This window comes from Oenanthe melanoleuca, chromosome 4 (genome assembly GCF_029582105.1).
Source record: "Oenanthe melanoleuca isolate GR-GAL-2019-014 chromosome 4, OMel1.0, whole genome shotgun sequence".
NCBI lineage: Eukaryota > Metazoa > Chordata > Aves > Passeriformes > Muscicapidae > Oenanthe > Oenanthe melanoleuca.
The window spans coordinates 13,343,356-13,357,469 of NC_079337.1; the positions used below are offsets into that span (position 1 = coordinate 13,343,356).

General features: G+C 38.5%; 1 protein-coding gene across 2 annotated transcripts in view; it reads left to right on the forward strand.

Annotated features, from left to right (window-relative positions):
• Window positions 1-14,114, forward strand: part of SLC10A7 (solute carrier family 10 member 7) — a 135,417-nt gene that overhangs the window by 102,206 nt on the left and 19,097 nt on the right. For both annotated transcript variants that reach the window (XM_056490354.1, XM_056490353.1), the window contains 3 exons: window positions 6,111-6,276; window positions 9,133-9,184; window positions 10,685-10,758. In XM_056490354.1, the coding sequence (XP_056346329.1) occupies window positions 6,111-6,276; window positions 9,133-9,184; window positions 10,685-10,758 (292 nt within the window). The remainder of the gene's footprint in view (window positions 1-6,110; window positions 6,277-9,132; window positions 9,185-10,684; window positions 10,759-14,114) is intronic.

A 14,114-nucleotide genomic window follows, 5' to 3' on the forward strand; every position in this document is an offset into this window, starting at 1 on the left:
TAAATGCTCAATTCCTGAGCAGGTTGCAGAGATGGCTGTTTGAGCAGCCCCTGGAATATAAGCAAAGCAGATAAGAAGATGCTTTTAGATTTGTTTTGTTTGGGGTTTTTTGTTTGCTTTATGGTAAAATGTATCAAGAGTTTTCGTTGCTTGGCTGGCTTGTCAGAGTTTTTGATGATGGCTGTAAGAAAGAAGTCACAATGGTGTAGTTGATGATTATTTTCTACTGCTTTTTAAGATTTTTTTTTTTTAGCTTTTTAGGAATACTATTGACAGGAGTCGAGCATGCTCTTCTAGCTGCTGACATTGAAATGTGTAAAGGGCTGCAGGTACAGGCTTTGCTCAGGTGGTGGCCCATTCTTTAGGGAAAGAAAGAACTGTTCAAGGAGGAAGAAGATACTGTGTTATCAGAAAGGCAGGAGTCTCACAGATAGCAGAGACTGATAGATGGTCTCCAATAAGGATAATCGCTCTGTTCTTTGTCAGAGATGTGCAGGTTGTCTGAACCTAAAAAATGTTTTAGCCTGTCTCCTCAGTGTCTATAGATGTGCTCTGCTAATTGACAGGCTGATGTTACTCAAATGAGTATTGATAGTATAATATTGCATTTGTATTTGTAGAGTAATGAATAAGACCCCTCTGACAAGAGGTCTCAAAAAGGGACATAATCTATAGTATTTTATAAAGATCTAATTTTCTGTAAGCCTTGAAGATCTGTAGTGGGTAAGAGCTTGTTATTTGTGCATCACTCTTGTATACCTCTAAGGGGAATTTGAGAATACTTATTATACAATAAACATGGTGATAGATATTTCATGGAAAAGATTTTTGAATCTGCTCTGGCAGCTTGAAGTTCTGATTATTTTTATCTGGGTAGCAGAATCCCAGGTAAGAGTGCTGCTCCTAAGCTGTCGTGATTTTGCTACAATCATTGTCTCCCTGTCCATAGATATTGTTAATACTTTTAGCCATCAAAATGTAAGGTTTTGAGAAATATCCAAGCAGTTTCATCCTGACCAGTTGTAAGATTTAGCTGGAGACTGTTATTTCTTTGCTTATTTTTTTTCTTCTAAAGTGACAGATAACAGGAACAGTGAAACCCACTCCTATGCTCCCTTTCCCTTTTTTGCAGACTTTCTCCATTCCCTGCACCTAAGTGCTTATGACAGACTTTTATTTTATGTTTTATATTAAAGAGCGATTTATGATTAAATGTTAATGAAATAGAATTTTCACTGTGCTTTCATTATATTCTACTAGTTTGAACATTTTTCAAAGCAGCACACCAAAACCCACTGTTTTCTATGAATAAATAATAAAAAGCTTGTCTGTACATTATCATTCATGCATTCTCTAGTTGCCCCATTGGTAATTTGTCTGCCAGCATAAAGTGGGCACTTCACATTAAACAGACCTTAACTAAAGCTAAAATTAATGTTATGATTCTATGTAGTTCTTCTTCCCAAATCTATAAAATGAAACCAGTACTACAGAAATCCTCACTGAATCGTCACACACACGAAAAAATCTTGATGTCCTACAAGTAAAGGATTTTAAGTGTCTTCTGCATCGTTGCCCAAAATGTTCCAGAGGAGCCCTATCAGCTTTTGGGAGCTGTGCTTATAAACACAAGTCTAAAAGGGTGCTATGTTGCAATACAAGTTGTAAGTGAAATTGAAACTAAAAATCTTAGCAAGGTATTTATTTTTAAAGAATGAGAAATGGAAAGGGGAAGGTAAGTAGCAATTGATAGGGAGTAGAAGGAACTTTTTAACTAAGGTGAAGGAAACAAAAATTAACAGGTGATAATTCAGCAGTTTCAGCTTGTTCCTTGTGTGTTTGAACACAAGGAAAAGGTGACTTGTGGGGTTTTTTTTGTTGAGATGGTTAAGCCTCAGGTGTTTTTCCCAGGTATTTAGAAGAATATACCAATACACAGTAAATAAAAGGAGCAGAAGTGCAGTAACACCACTGTAAATTCTGTTAAAGAGGAAGTCAGTCCAAAAGAATTGGTAGAATCAGGAAAAATCTATTTTACATAATGATGTAAATACCAAGAGACATACTTGTGTGGAATGGAAACAGAAAAGGTGACTTCCTATCTATTCCCTTGGGGTTTTTCAGGCTTGGGTTCTTTGTTTGGTTTCTTTGTTTTTTGGTGGTTTGGTTTTTTTTTCATTTGTTTGGTTTAATAAACAAATAAATTACAAATCTAGATAATTTTTAGGAGACATGCTGCATGACTAATGTCAAAAATTATTCTGTTCCATATAAGGTAGGGGGGGAGCTCTTTGCCCTATTTAGTTCAATTAATAATGAACATTAATGAATTACATTATTTGTTACATTTTTTATCTTGTGTGTCCAGAACTTGAGCAGACAGGTGGAAACAGTCTAGTTGTATTTTACTGACAGATTTCTCTGGGCATACAGTGTGAGTGTTTTGGAGGTACAATTAGAGAAGTGAATTGTTTTTCTGTAACACGCCTTCTGCTATTTTCATGTGTGATATAATAAGGGATGAGCATTATTTACCTGCTTTCTTGGAATGGCAGATCATATTTCTTTGCCCAGGGATGTTAAATGAAATAAGCATTTGAGCAGTGAGACCATTTGCTTAGGGAGGTTGGTATTTAGACAAAGAGGTTATGGCAGGCTACAGAGCAGGAACTGTAGGAAAAATACTGTGGATATAACTATTCTGGTAGGAGAACTAAATTGAAATGGGGACACTACTGTTAATTCAAGTGTAATTACATTTCTTTGTTGTTAAAAATTAAATCCTGGGCAAGAGGAAAGTTTGAGCCTGAAATTGTGTTTTGAAGCAAATTTGAGCTGATGCCTTTCCAAAACCTTTGGAGATTGCCAGATTGTTTTCTTCAGGAGGGGGTTGCCTGCTGGACACATTTATGTTCTTTTATTGTCTAACTTTTCTGTGAGTTTGTCAGCATCTTTCATCATGAGGGTTATTTATAAAATATCACCTAGTACAAAATTTTGCTTCTCCTGCTGTTTTCTCCACTAAACTGCAGTTTGAGGGAAGTATTCACCTGCATGTTCTTTCATGTGCAACCTCTGGGTCAGCTTTTCCCTGCTCTTTCAGGCTGGCATTTGAATCTGTATGAAAATCTTTACAGTGTATCACTACCAGCATCACTGCTGAGCTCAGCCTTGGCCAGGGATGGTTCATCTCTGAGCTGGCTGGCACTGGCTCCAGCAGTCATAAGGGAAGCTTCTGGCAGCTTCTCCCAGAAGCCACCCCTGTTGCCTCCCCTGCTTCCAGACCTTGCCACAAAACCCAATACATCCCCTTTTTGCTTTTTTCCATCAGTATAATGCTTCTGTTTTGGATACCAGTGGTTCATATTAACATTCAAAAATGGCTGTGTTAGCTTTTGCTGCATTTCAGATAAATGAAGCTTTAGCATCTCAGCCCAGGCTCTGAATGTGGTGTCTTTGTTGTATTAGTGGCATTTATTGTTATTTCACTACAAATATTCACAATTTTGTTTTTTTGTAGTTCTGTGTTTACCCTGAAAAGTTATAGAATTGGGTTAAGAATTAAAAGGCTTTCAAAGCATCCTTGTCCTGAAGCAACTCTGCCAGGCATGAATAACAAATGGATTGTTTTTCAGTCTTAAGTGAACCAGCTGACATGAGCTTCTGTAGGGTTATATTTCTCCCCTCAAGTTATACAAGAATTTAAGTTAACTTGAATCAGTGATTATAGGCTGAATTGACCTCTGAAATTACAGATCATGTTGAACCTTGTGAGAAGATCAAAATGTAAGGGATTCTGTGTTAGAGATGTATTTTGTCTGTGTTTTCTGCACATTTAGCATGACACTGGGTTGATTAGATGATTTCCTCAAACCACAATTTAGTTCTTCAGGGTCTGACTACATAATTTTTTTAAAATACAGTGTGCAGTAAGAAGCTGTACTGGTATTTACAGTTGTTGATTCACAAAAATTCCAGGCTAGGAAGAGGTGTATATTTTAAAAAGGTAGCACTCAGTTGAAGATTCTGAGGAAATACTTGCAGTTTCATTTTTTAAAATGTTTCTTTTTTTTTTTATTTCTCTTCTATGTCAGTCAAGGATAAATATGTCTATAATGTTATTATTGTCATGTCTGTTATAATTAGAGCCTGAACAAGCACAGGGTTATAGTTTTTGTATTGAATACTTCTACTAGAAATTGTACCGTGGCATAATGAATCATCACTTTTCTTTTTCAACATCTTGTTACTTTCAGTATAAATCTTCTGGAAGGACCATAAATTAATAGGTGGCCTTAAGTAGTTTTTCTTCTTCCCCAATGTGACAGTTTAAGGGATAATAGGATATTTTTTTAAAACTTTCTTTAAAAAAACCCACTCACTTTAGAAGTGAAAGACTTTGCTTTTTGCCTCTGATAATTAGTGTCCCAAATTTGTTCAGACTTAGAGTAATCTGAACTTCCTATCAGATGTTTTTCACATTGCTCTCTGCGTGTCTTCACTTTGTGTGTCTTTCATCAATGCAGTATCTTATTCCTACCCAGTAGCTGAAGGAGCTTCAGTGGAGGCTCTTTCAGAAGTCTGGCCTTATATTTTTTGTTATTTTCTCTCTTTAGCATCTGGTAAGTGTGACATTTTAAAGTTCAATGTTGTCACCGGGGTGTTGAGCATTCCCTTAGATATTTTCCTGCAAATTTGTTGTTTCTCATCAGCAGGAAGCCCACAAGTGCTGGGAGGTGAGTGCTGATCTTCAGCCTGCTTAGCTTGGCATGAAGCCGATGTGCCAAAGTTTTAGTGTGTGCCCTGATGGAGTCTCATTGCTGTGGTGGCTGGGATAGCTGCTCCCAGAACTTCTCAGCTGAGAGGCTTGCAAACAAGCCAGGAAAGCAGTGAGGAAAACTGAGAGCAACTTGATCCCATGGCTTTGGCATTTGTTGTGTGAAAGGGTCCTATGGTAGCTTTGGTGATGATGCCCTGATACTCATCTTGAATACCTCTAAGATTTTCTGTTTTATTCAGCCTATGGTGGTGATGTTTGCTAATGGCACCACTAAGGGAAGGTCACAAGACACCTTTGGAGCCCTTTGGCAGAAGTGCTTCAGGATCCCAGGCTGTGATTTCCAAAAGAGTATGGTAACAGAGAACATCAGGAAGCCTCAGGAGAAATTAGGCAAGATAATGTGATTGCTGAAAAATTAACACAAGTTGCAGCTGTACGATAAAAGCTTTAAAAAGTTTTTTCAAACCATATAAAGTAAACAGAAAAACTAAAAGCGACTCCCCAGGCAGGACTAAAATAGATGCATTGTATCTGCTGAGGCTTAGTGCTATGCTATTCAGTGTAATTTAAAAGTTGAGGTTGCTTTAAAATTTACAGTAGTTTCTAAAAAATTCTTGAAAAACTGCTTTATATTTTGTTTCCTGAAAGTGCAAAAGTTCTGCTAAGAACAGTAGGTTTCCTTGTTTTCATGTGTTAATTCTGGTATTCTAAAAGCGTGGAAATGGCATTTATCTTTGGATTTACAAAAACTCCAGATATTCAGAGTTTGAATTATTTAAACTCCCACAACACATGCACTTTTGCTTTTCAAGCTTGAGTTATAATTTAATTAAAAACTTCTGGTGCATCGCTAGCTATTTAAATATTAAAATGTTCCATGGATCACTTTCGATTATCTACCGTCATGAAATTCCTGAAGATGTCAGATTTTTAAGATTCCCAAAGTTGCACTTGGAATTGTCTGTTGATGCAAAGGGGACTGTGATAATTACATACATCCATTAGTATCAGCAGAGGAGATAAACTTTGGGGAGGCTTAATGGGCATGTCTCAGTGACAGCTAGCAAAGAACATTTGGCATGATTAAGGATGGATTTGAATGTACTTGAAAATATACTCTCATTATGGACGCCCAGTGGAAGTTGCACTACAAATGTTAAATTCCCCAGAAGAAGACTTGTGTGGCAGGGAAGCTTTGAAATCCACTGTGGCCGTCATCCAAATTACTCTCTTCTCTTTGTGTCTTTCCGCTGTCAGATTCACTTTGTGATGCCCAACTTGGCTCCCTGCATCTTTGAAAAGAGGCAACCTGTTGGTTTCTGTGTTTCAGATTGTCCGAAGATACATCAAGGACTGGCTTGAAAGGAAGAAGCCTCCATTTGGTGCTATCAGCAGCTCTGTGCTCCTGATGATCATCTACACAACCTTCTGCGATACTTTTGCCAATCCAAATATTGACCTGGATAAATTTAGCTTGATTATAATTGTGTTCATAAGTAAGTTCAGCCCTTTCTTTGTGTGTGTGCTTCAGGTCTGTAACAAGCTACATGTGCTGGGGGTGCTGTGGGGCTACTGGCATGGGGTTAGACATCTAATAAACCAGATTGCCAAACTTTTTAGGAGCTGGATGCATTTAGGGGGTCAAGTAAGCATTTAGAGAGGAATGAACTCTGCTATTTAGGTGTGCCTGAGGTTGCTCTGTGGCCCTTCCTTTCTGAAAGGGCATAGTAGTACTTTAAAAGCATTTATTGGCATTCTGGTTTTGGCTTCTTTGTTATTAAACAGCCATAGAAAACAGATGTCACATTCCAAACAGCAAGGAAAGATTTGGGGTTGAGCTGTTACTCATAAGCTGTTAATAAGCTCATAAACTGTTCTTTCTTAGCATATTATTAACCTAGAAACTAGTTGGGAGTTAGAATGTGTTGATCTGTTTCTGTGGATGAGCACATTTCTTAGAGTTTCTTTTAGAAGCACTCAAGTCATTCAACCTTAAATAACACCCATGTGAGAATAGGCTGCTGGTATCCTTGCCATCAGCTGGAAACATGCAGTTCCCTCCCTCCCAGGGAAAGTCAGAGCTGTACAGGCACTGTCTCCTCTCCCAGCTGGGAATTCCCATCTTGCTTCAGACTGTCCACAGACAGGAGTTTCAATTTGCACGGAAGAGAGGTAACTACAGTGTGCTTCAGTATAAATCACATCTCATACTCTAAAACTGTTAGATCTCAAGAAATCAGTGCATCACCTACTTTGAGGTGTGCGTCTGCATATGCTTCTGTCTAATAAAAACAATGTATCTTCTACAAATATGACCTCTACTAAACCCAGTAGAAATTTGCCTTTGCCCTTTGTGCATCAGATCTTAATTCTGTCCTATTTGTGGCATTTTTTGGGATTATGAAACACTATACCTGTGTTGAGTAATACATGGAATTATAAATGGTACTATATAAATGCTTTATTCTGGAAGCAAAGAAGTAGGAAACAATGCTATGGAGGTTTTTTGAAATGAAATAAATACTTCTTTGCACTAGCACCCAAGAAGGACCTTGAAATTAAATCAGTGCAGAGTTGTCAGCAAAAAAGAATGGCACAGAGATTTTCAACTTGGGCTTAACATGCAGAGAAACTCAGAATGAAGTAATTTTATGTTACTGTGCTGATCGCCACTTTGAAAAAAAAGGTTTCTTTTTTATTTAAAAAAGGCATGCTCTTCCTAGAAGAGTTGATGTACAGTGTTTGCTTCTGTTGCCTTTCTTGGCCTTTATTTCTCTTCAAGACAACTCTGTACTTGTGCCATGTGAAATGAAATGTATAATTTGCTGTGGAATACACTGAAAAACATATCTATGTGTTCACTGCCAGTGTGCATAGCTGGAAATTCCTAGTAAGAATATTAACATAAGCATTGGAACTGCTTGGAGCATACTAGATAATTGCTTAGGGGTTTTTTGTGGAATATTTATAAAAGCAAGAACCAAGGAAGTTTTGGAGATGGTATGTATATTGTATTCTAGAAAAAGCTTCTATATCACCATTGGATGTGTTGACTGGATGTGTGTATTGTGTTACACCAGGAAGTGAAATTAGCATGAGCAGTTTGAGGTGAAACTGAGTTTCTTATTCTGTTGATTAATGTTATTATGTCATTTTTATGCTAATATTCTAGCCACAGCAAAATATTCACAAGTAATAATTGGTAGCAACACATTTTTATTGCTTTACAGAATTATGTGTAATAAGGGATTGGGTTTTTTCTGTGCATATTAAATTAATGTACTTAGTTGGAGAAAAATTGTAATTCAGGAACAATGGATTGCTCCCTTAGTTCATGAAGGAGGAATCAAGTGCATGCTGAGGTGGCATTTATACATTCCAGGAAATGTATATAGGAGAATAGAAAATATCACTGGTAATAGCTAATATCCCTGCCATGTTTCCCATGTAAACTGGGGTCAAAATCAAATGCATTGTCTTGACTTGTACTGCCCTATGGGGCATGTCAGCCTTATTGCATTCACAAGTTTTGCAAGGAATAGGGAGAGGACCCACCCCAGATTCTGCTGCAAGTAAAAGCCTTTCCCCCAAAACCCACGAACTCAGAAAAGCCCTGTGCAGGTCACAGGGAGTCCCTGTGCTCTGGGGTGACGCTCGGTCTCTGCAGCTCCTCATGGGAGCCACCAGCTTCTGCTCGTATCTCTGCAGGCCAAGGGTGGGCTCTGTGCCCCCGAGAGCCCCTGTGGGTGTCAGAGAACTGGCAGAGAGGAGAGGTCCCCTTGGGATGCTCACAACTACCTGCACTTATGGAGCTGATTGAGCTTGAAGGACATGTCTGACACACACTGCCCAACCCAAGAATCTCCTTTGTCTCAGAGAGAATTCAAACATCTATGATGATCTTCTCTTCCTCTCCCCATGAATGACCATGATTAATATACCCAGGGCTGAGAATATTTATTTGGATCTGTAGCTGGGTTACACACTGTGCTTTCTCCTGTAAAATAGCAAATCTGAATGCCCAGCAACAAGAACATGTCTGACAGATTTTTTTGTTGTCAACCCAATAACCAGAATTTGTGCACAGAGATGTGTAGCATGTGTACTGTTTTCTGCCATTCATTGTGTCAATAAATACTTGATTCAGAGGAGTTACCCCAGGAAGAACTTGTGCAGCCATACCATTGTTTCTAGCTTCCCTGGATATTGTTCCTCCAGGCAGTCTTTAAATGTTGTCAGTGGATTTCTCTGGGTAGACTTGATGCAGCCTGGTTTCTGTCCTGTAGTATGGGAACAAAAGGCATGGACGTGGTAATTACATGTGGTCTAATTTTAGCTTGTTTCTCTTTCAGTATTTTCTATTCAGATGAGCTTCATGTTTTTGACTTTCCTCTTCTCCACAAGGTAATTCAATGTGCTGAATCACAACCTTTGAATATTTCTTTTGTGCAGTATCTTTGGGTGACAAAGTTTATGCAAATGTGTAAAGGCAGGTTTCTGAATAGGGTTGACCTAATTTTGGTATTTCATATTGTCCTTCCTGCATTTTCTCTGTTAGAGTTTCATAGGCTAAGAGAGCAGGACCTGAATTCTGTCCTTTCTTGTGTGTTAATTACAGAGTTGTTAAGTCTCAATCAATCACTGCTATACCTCATCCACTGAAAAAAATGGATTTGCACAGATGTCACTGAAGGTATAATTTGCCCTGCAGACATGCTGATGACATATGAGAGAGAGAACTCAGTTTGACTTTTTGCATCTCAAGATACGTTTGCTGGGCTGGCAATTCACTCCTCTATGTATACGTCAAATTTGCTACATTTATATATGGTGATTTTTAAAAGACAGTTGTCCTGACCTAAGGTTTGGTAGGGTTTTTGGTTTTTTTTCTTTTTTAATATATCAAAGAAGAAGGACAGTTGTACATTCACTTCTTAAAAACTGTGAGAATGGTATTAGCCAGTGAATCAGGGTATTGCTGGTGCTGGTTGGAGTAGCCACAGTTGTCCTCTCACTTAGCCTTACTGGAATATTTGTTGTAGCAGCACTCTGCTGAAAGGAGAGTGCCACAACACAACAGACTCCAGGCATATGCTTTATATAAATTATCCAATATCCATAAGGGAGAATCACAAAGAAGGGTAGAATGTCTTAGAACTACTTAGGCTTTTTTAGTGACACAAGAAAATTTCTCTGTGACAAGATCATATCCTGACCTTAAAAGGCATTTTTAAGTAACTTCTGAATGCTAGATCTAACCTGAGGGGAAGATATTCCCCAAATGTGAAATCTAAAATGCCTTAAGCAGTTACCAATGGTGAATATTTAGAATATCACAGAATTACTCCTAATTTGGACCAAAGCATAATCCTTTGCCCAGTCATATCTCTCTCTCTGTATTTATGTCATTTTTCTACCCTCCTGGCCTTAGTCCCAGTGTTTAAACCCTTAGATATAGTTTTTTTTCTGAAGGGGAAGCTAACTCCTTGGTGTAGACTCAATATGTTGTCCAAACTGAACATTTTGTTACTGTTCCATATTAGAAAAAGAAATCATAGGTCATTCTCTCTTCTTTTGTGGAGCCAAGCGGCCCCTGCTGTGATCTTTTTTACATGTTTGGCAAAATAAACTTGGCTGCAATAAAGTTGTGTCCTACACACCATATCTTCAAAATTCCTATCTTTCACATGGGAGTGTATTCGTTAGAGAGCTTGCCACAACAGACAAACAATTATGCTGAAGAAAAATAAACACTAGTGTTCATTTATGGGTGGAATTATTTCTATCACTAGACTGATCCAAGTGATGTGAACGTGTATGAATCCTCAAAATAATATTTTTGATGGATGGTATTTTAAGAAGGTTTTTGCTGTCAGAGGTTATTAAAACTCTTTTGTTTTTTAGGAATAACTCTACTTTCACACCAGCGGACACAGTGGCTATCGTTTTCTGTTCCACGCATAAATCCCTCACTCTGGGTAAGTCAGGAGAGCAAAAACTGTAACATCCATGCCTTGCTGTGTTGAAAAAAAAAAAAAAAGATTTAGTTGCTCTTTTTTCTGCTTAAATGGTTTTGGGTTTAGTGTAACAAATACTGCTACCAGTATGATACTAATAGTAGGATAATATTCTTGCACATGTGAAATTAATGCTTCCTACAGGGCAGAGAACACAATCTTCTCAGCTGAGATTTTAGTGGTTGTAGAGTAAGACCACTTGATTTGTGGAAAGATGTATTTTTCTTTCTGTTCTTATTCTGTTCTGTTGCCTAATCCAATACTGAAAAAATTCCAGGTTTGTTTCTGAAGAGATTGGAAGGTTTATCTGCCCAGTTTGACAGTAAAATCTTGCATCTAAAAGCTGGGATGTAAAAGTGAAAATCAAAGGACATAGTGTATTCAGAAATCACAAATAGACAATACTCTTTTACTTAACATGAGCAAAATGTATGTGGTGAAGTCTGCAGATAGTTTGGATAGCTTTATTTCTTGGAATTAATTTATCAAAACCCCATAGAGATATTTGTCACTTATGACCCCGTGGTGATAATAGAATGTTCTGATGGATATTCACAAAATAATGTTAAATCAGCCACTTGCTACTGGTTCACCCATTATGTTCAGTCAGGGACACAACTGTTTTCAGATTATAAAAAGAGGTATTTGGTAAAGCATATATGACTGAATATCTGACTCTTTTCAAGAGTGTATCTGTGAAAGAGGAGCACGGCTAGTGTCAATAACAAAGGTAAGAACTCAGCCTGAAACAGGGGAAGAACAAGTTAAGACTTAGATGTTTTCCAAGTCGTTTTGATAGAGTGAAACTCACCTCAGGGTTCTTTGCTTCAGCCAGGCTTGTGCTGAACTGTTAGCAACTGCCTTTGAAAGTCTGTGGGAAGTGGAGGAGTTCCTGGAAGACAAGGAAAAGTCAAATAAAAAGTCTCTCATTCCAGTGGAAATGAGGAGAGGATAAGGAATTATAGATCAGTGAGTTTTAATTTCATTTTGTAGAAAAACTACTGAACTAAGTCATTAAATAAATTATTTTAACAGTTAGGAAGAACAAGAAATGAGTAACAGCCCCATAGCTTTGTCAAATACATAGCATGCTAAACTAACCTACCTTCCTTTCATACAGGGTCCTGTGGGTTGCAGAGAAGTAGCAGAAGTTGAGTGCCTTGAGAGTGCTATGGCTTTTGATATTTGCACAATGTTTTGGGCTCCACAATTCAAAAATTATGTGGATTAACTGGAAAGAGATCAGAGGAGAGTGCCATGAATGAGCATAGACCTCAAAAACATTACCCCAGAGGTAGATTGAAGCAGTTTGGATCGTTGAGAGAAGATAACTGAAATACTGCAATGAGCTTCAAATGCATAAAAAGTTGATGCAAAGAAGGAAGAAAGTAACTCTGTCACAGTGGCCTTTGTAAAGGGAAGGACTTCATTACAGTGATGATGATTTAAGCTAACAGGCAGGGAAACCTGTCTAGTGTAAAACAGTTCAGCTTTGGAATATGTTGCCTATTGATGTCTTCAATCTCTTATTATGGTAGACAAGCCTCAGATAGGAATTAAATAGCTGGGGTTGATTCTGCCTTGGAGCGGAACATAGATTAAATGACATTGGTCTTTTCCAGCCAAAAGTTCTATGAAACTGAGCTTGGACTACTAAATGAGCTGGTATTCAGGACAGTTACACTTGTATTTGTAGATACATCTGCACACATAAGTCATAAAACACTGCTGTGCTACTGTTTGGAGGTGTGTACGGACTTAGGGCACAACTGTGGTACTACAGCTGGAGAAGCTGGTTGTGTTTAACAGCACAAATGTGCAAGTTTCCCCTTCTCTCTTTGCTGAGAAGAGTTTTATATATACTCTGTTGAATATTTCTGTCAGCTTGCCATGACCTTAAGAAAATAAGCACAAAACCTTTTAAAATATTTAAGTCCTAAAGGGGCTTGCTATCACCCCCCAAAAAATGAGGACTGTTCGTTTCTTTTACTCACTCTACCAAGCATCCTTATGCAGCCTGTCTTGACCTGTCTCTGTCCACACAGCTGAGTCTGTTCACTTTTCTTCTGCTACTACACTCTCAATTTTTTATTTTATTTTCTTCTTTAGAAGAACTTAGTTTGAGGTTTCTAGCTCCCTTGACCTTTTGGCTCACAGTTTCCCAATTCCAAGTTACTGCTGCTCATATTAGCATAGCCTCATGAGCCAGCTTTTGTATTCTGTAGTTTTCTTTGCCCAAGTACACCAGCAAAAATACTTTGGCCACTATGACTTCAAGGACTCCTGCAGCTTCTCTTCAGCCATAAATACTTTTTTCCCTACTCCAGATATCCCATATCTAAATGTGCAGGTTGCAGTGAAATGGGTAGATAGTGGACTGTGGTACTGTGGGGCTATTTCTCAGCTGTGGACTGTTCTGTCTGTCACCTTTGGGGCAGACTGCTTTCCAGTCATCCTGGCAAAGGGATGGGGAAATGCTCCTTTTGGCAATCCCCTGGGAGCTTGTGCTTGGTAAGCCTTAAGAACCTGCTGCTCTTGTGTGCACCCCTGCTCCATGGGTGTCCAGGTGTGCCTGCTGTGTATCAGATTCCAGCTGGCTGAGTTTGGGACCATTGATATTTTATTCTGTTTGGTGTTAGTACCAGTTCTATATAACAAACAACTGTATAAAAACAAATCTGTATGAAAGTAAGGAGAATTGGGTTTTATAAAGCCAGGGTGTGATGAGGCATGCCCCTGAGCTGATGATATAAACAGATAGGTTAATGAGAGCAGTGGCATTTTTTTCCTTCACTGAAGGTGGGAGCAGAGTCTATCTAATTAGTTTTTAAGGATTAGCTGTTTCTGAATGACAGTTACATCTTTCCTTGTCCACCCTGGTCTTAGCAGAAACAAGACAAACACAGGCATTTTGGCCCTTACTCTTTTGCTGTTCTGGCACATTTCTGCTTGTCCACAGGTGTTTATTATAAATCATGCAGCGAGAGATCTTCTGCTCACTTCTGGTGGAGAGAGCTTTTCCTTCTCTCTCTGTCACTGCAATGCCTGAAAGCACAAACACAGCTCATGCTCTCATTTCACATCCATTGTGGAGCTCTGCTTGTTTGTCTTCAGCATTTCAGTGGTAGTGTATAAATGACCCCCCAACACTTGTTCTTTCACTTTGAAACTGATTTCTCTCAGCTTGGCAGGTGAAACTCCAAATAGGTATGTCTGGCCCATTCCCTGGGGAGCTGAGAATGGCACCAACTAAAGTGGGAGAAGAGCTGACAGCTTTAAAGCTTTAGAAGTGGTAATAGGAGAGGCATGAGAAGACT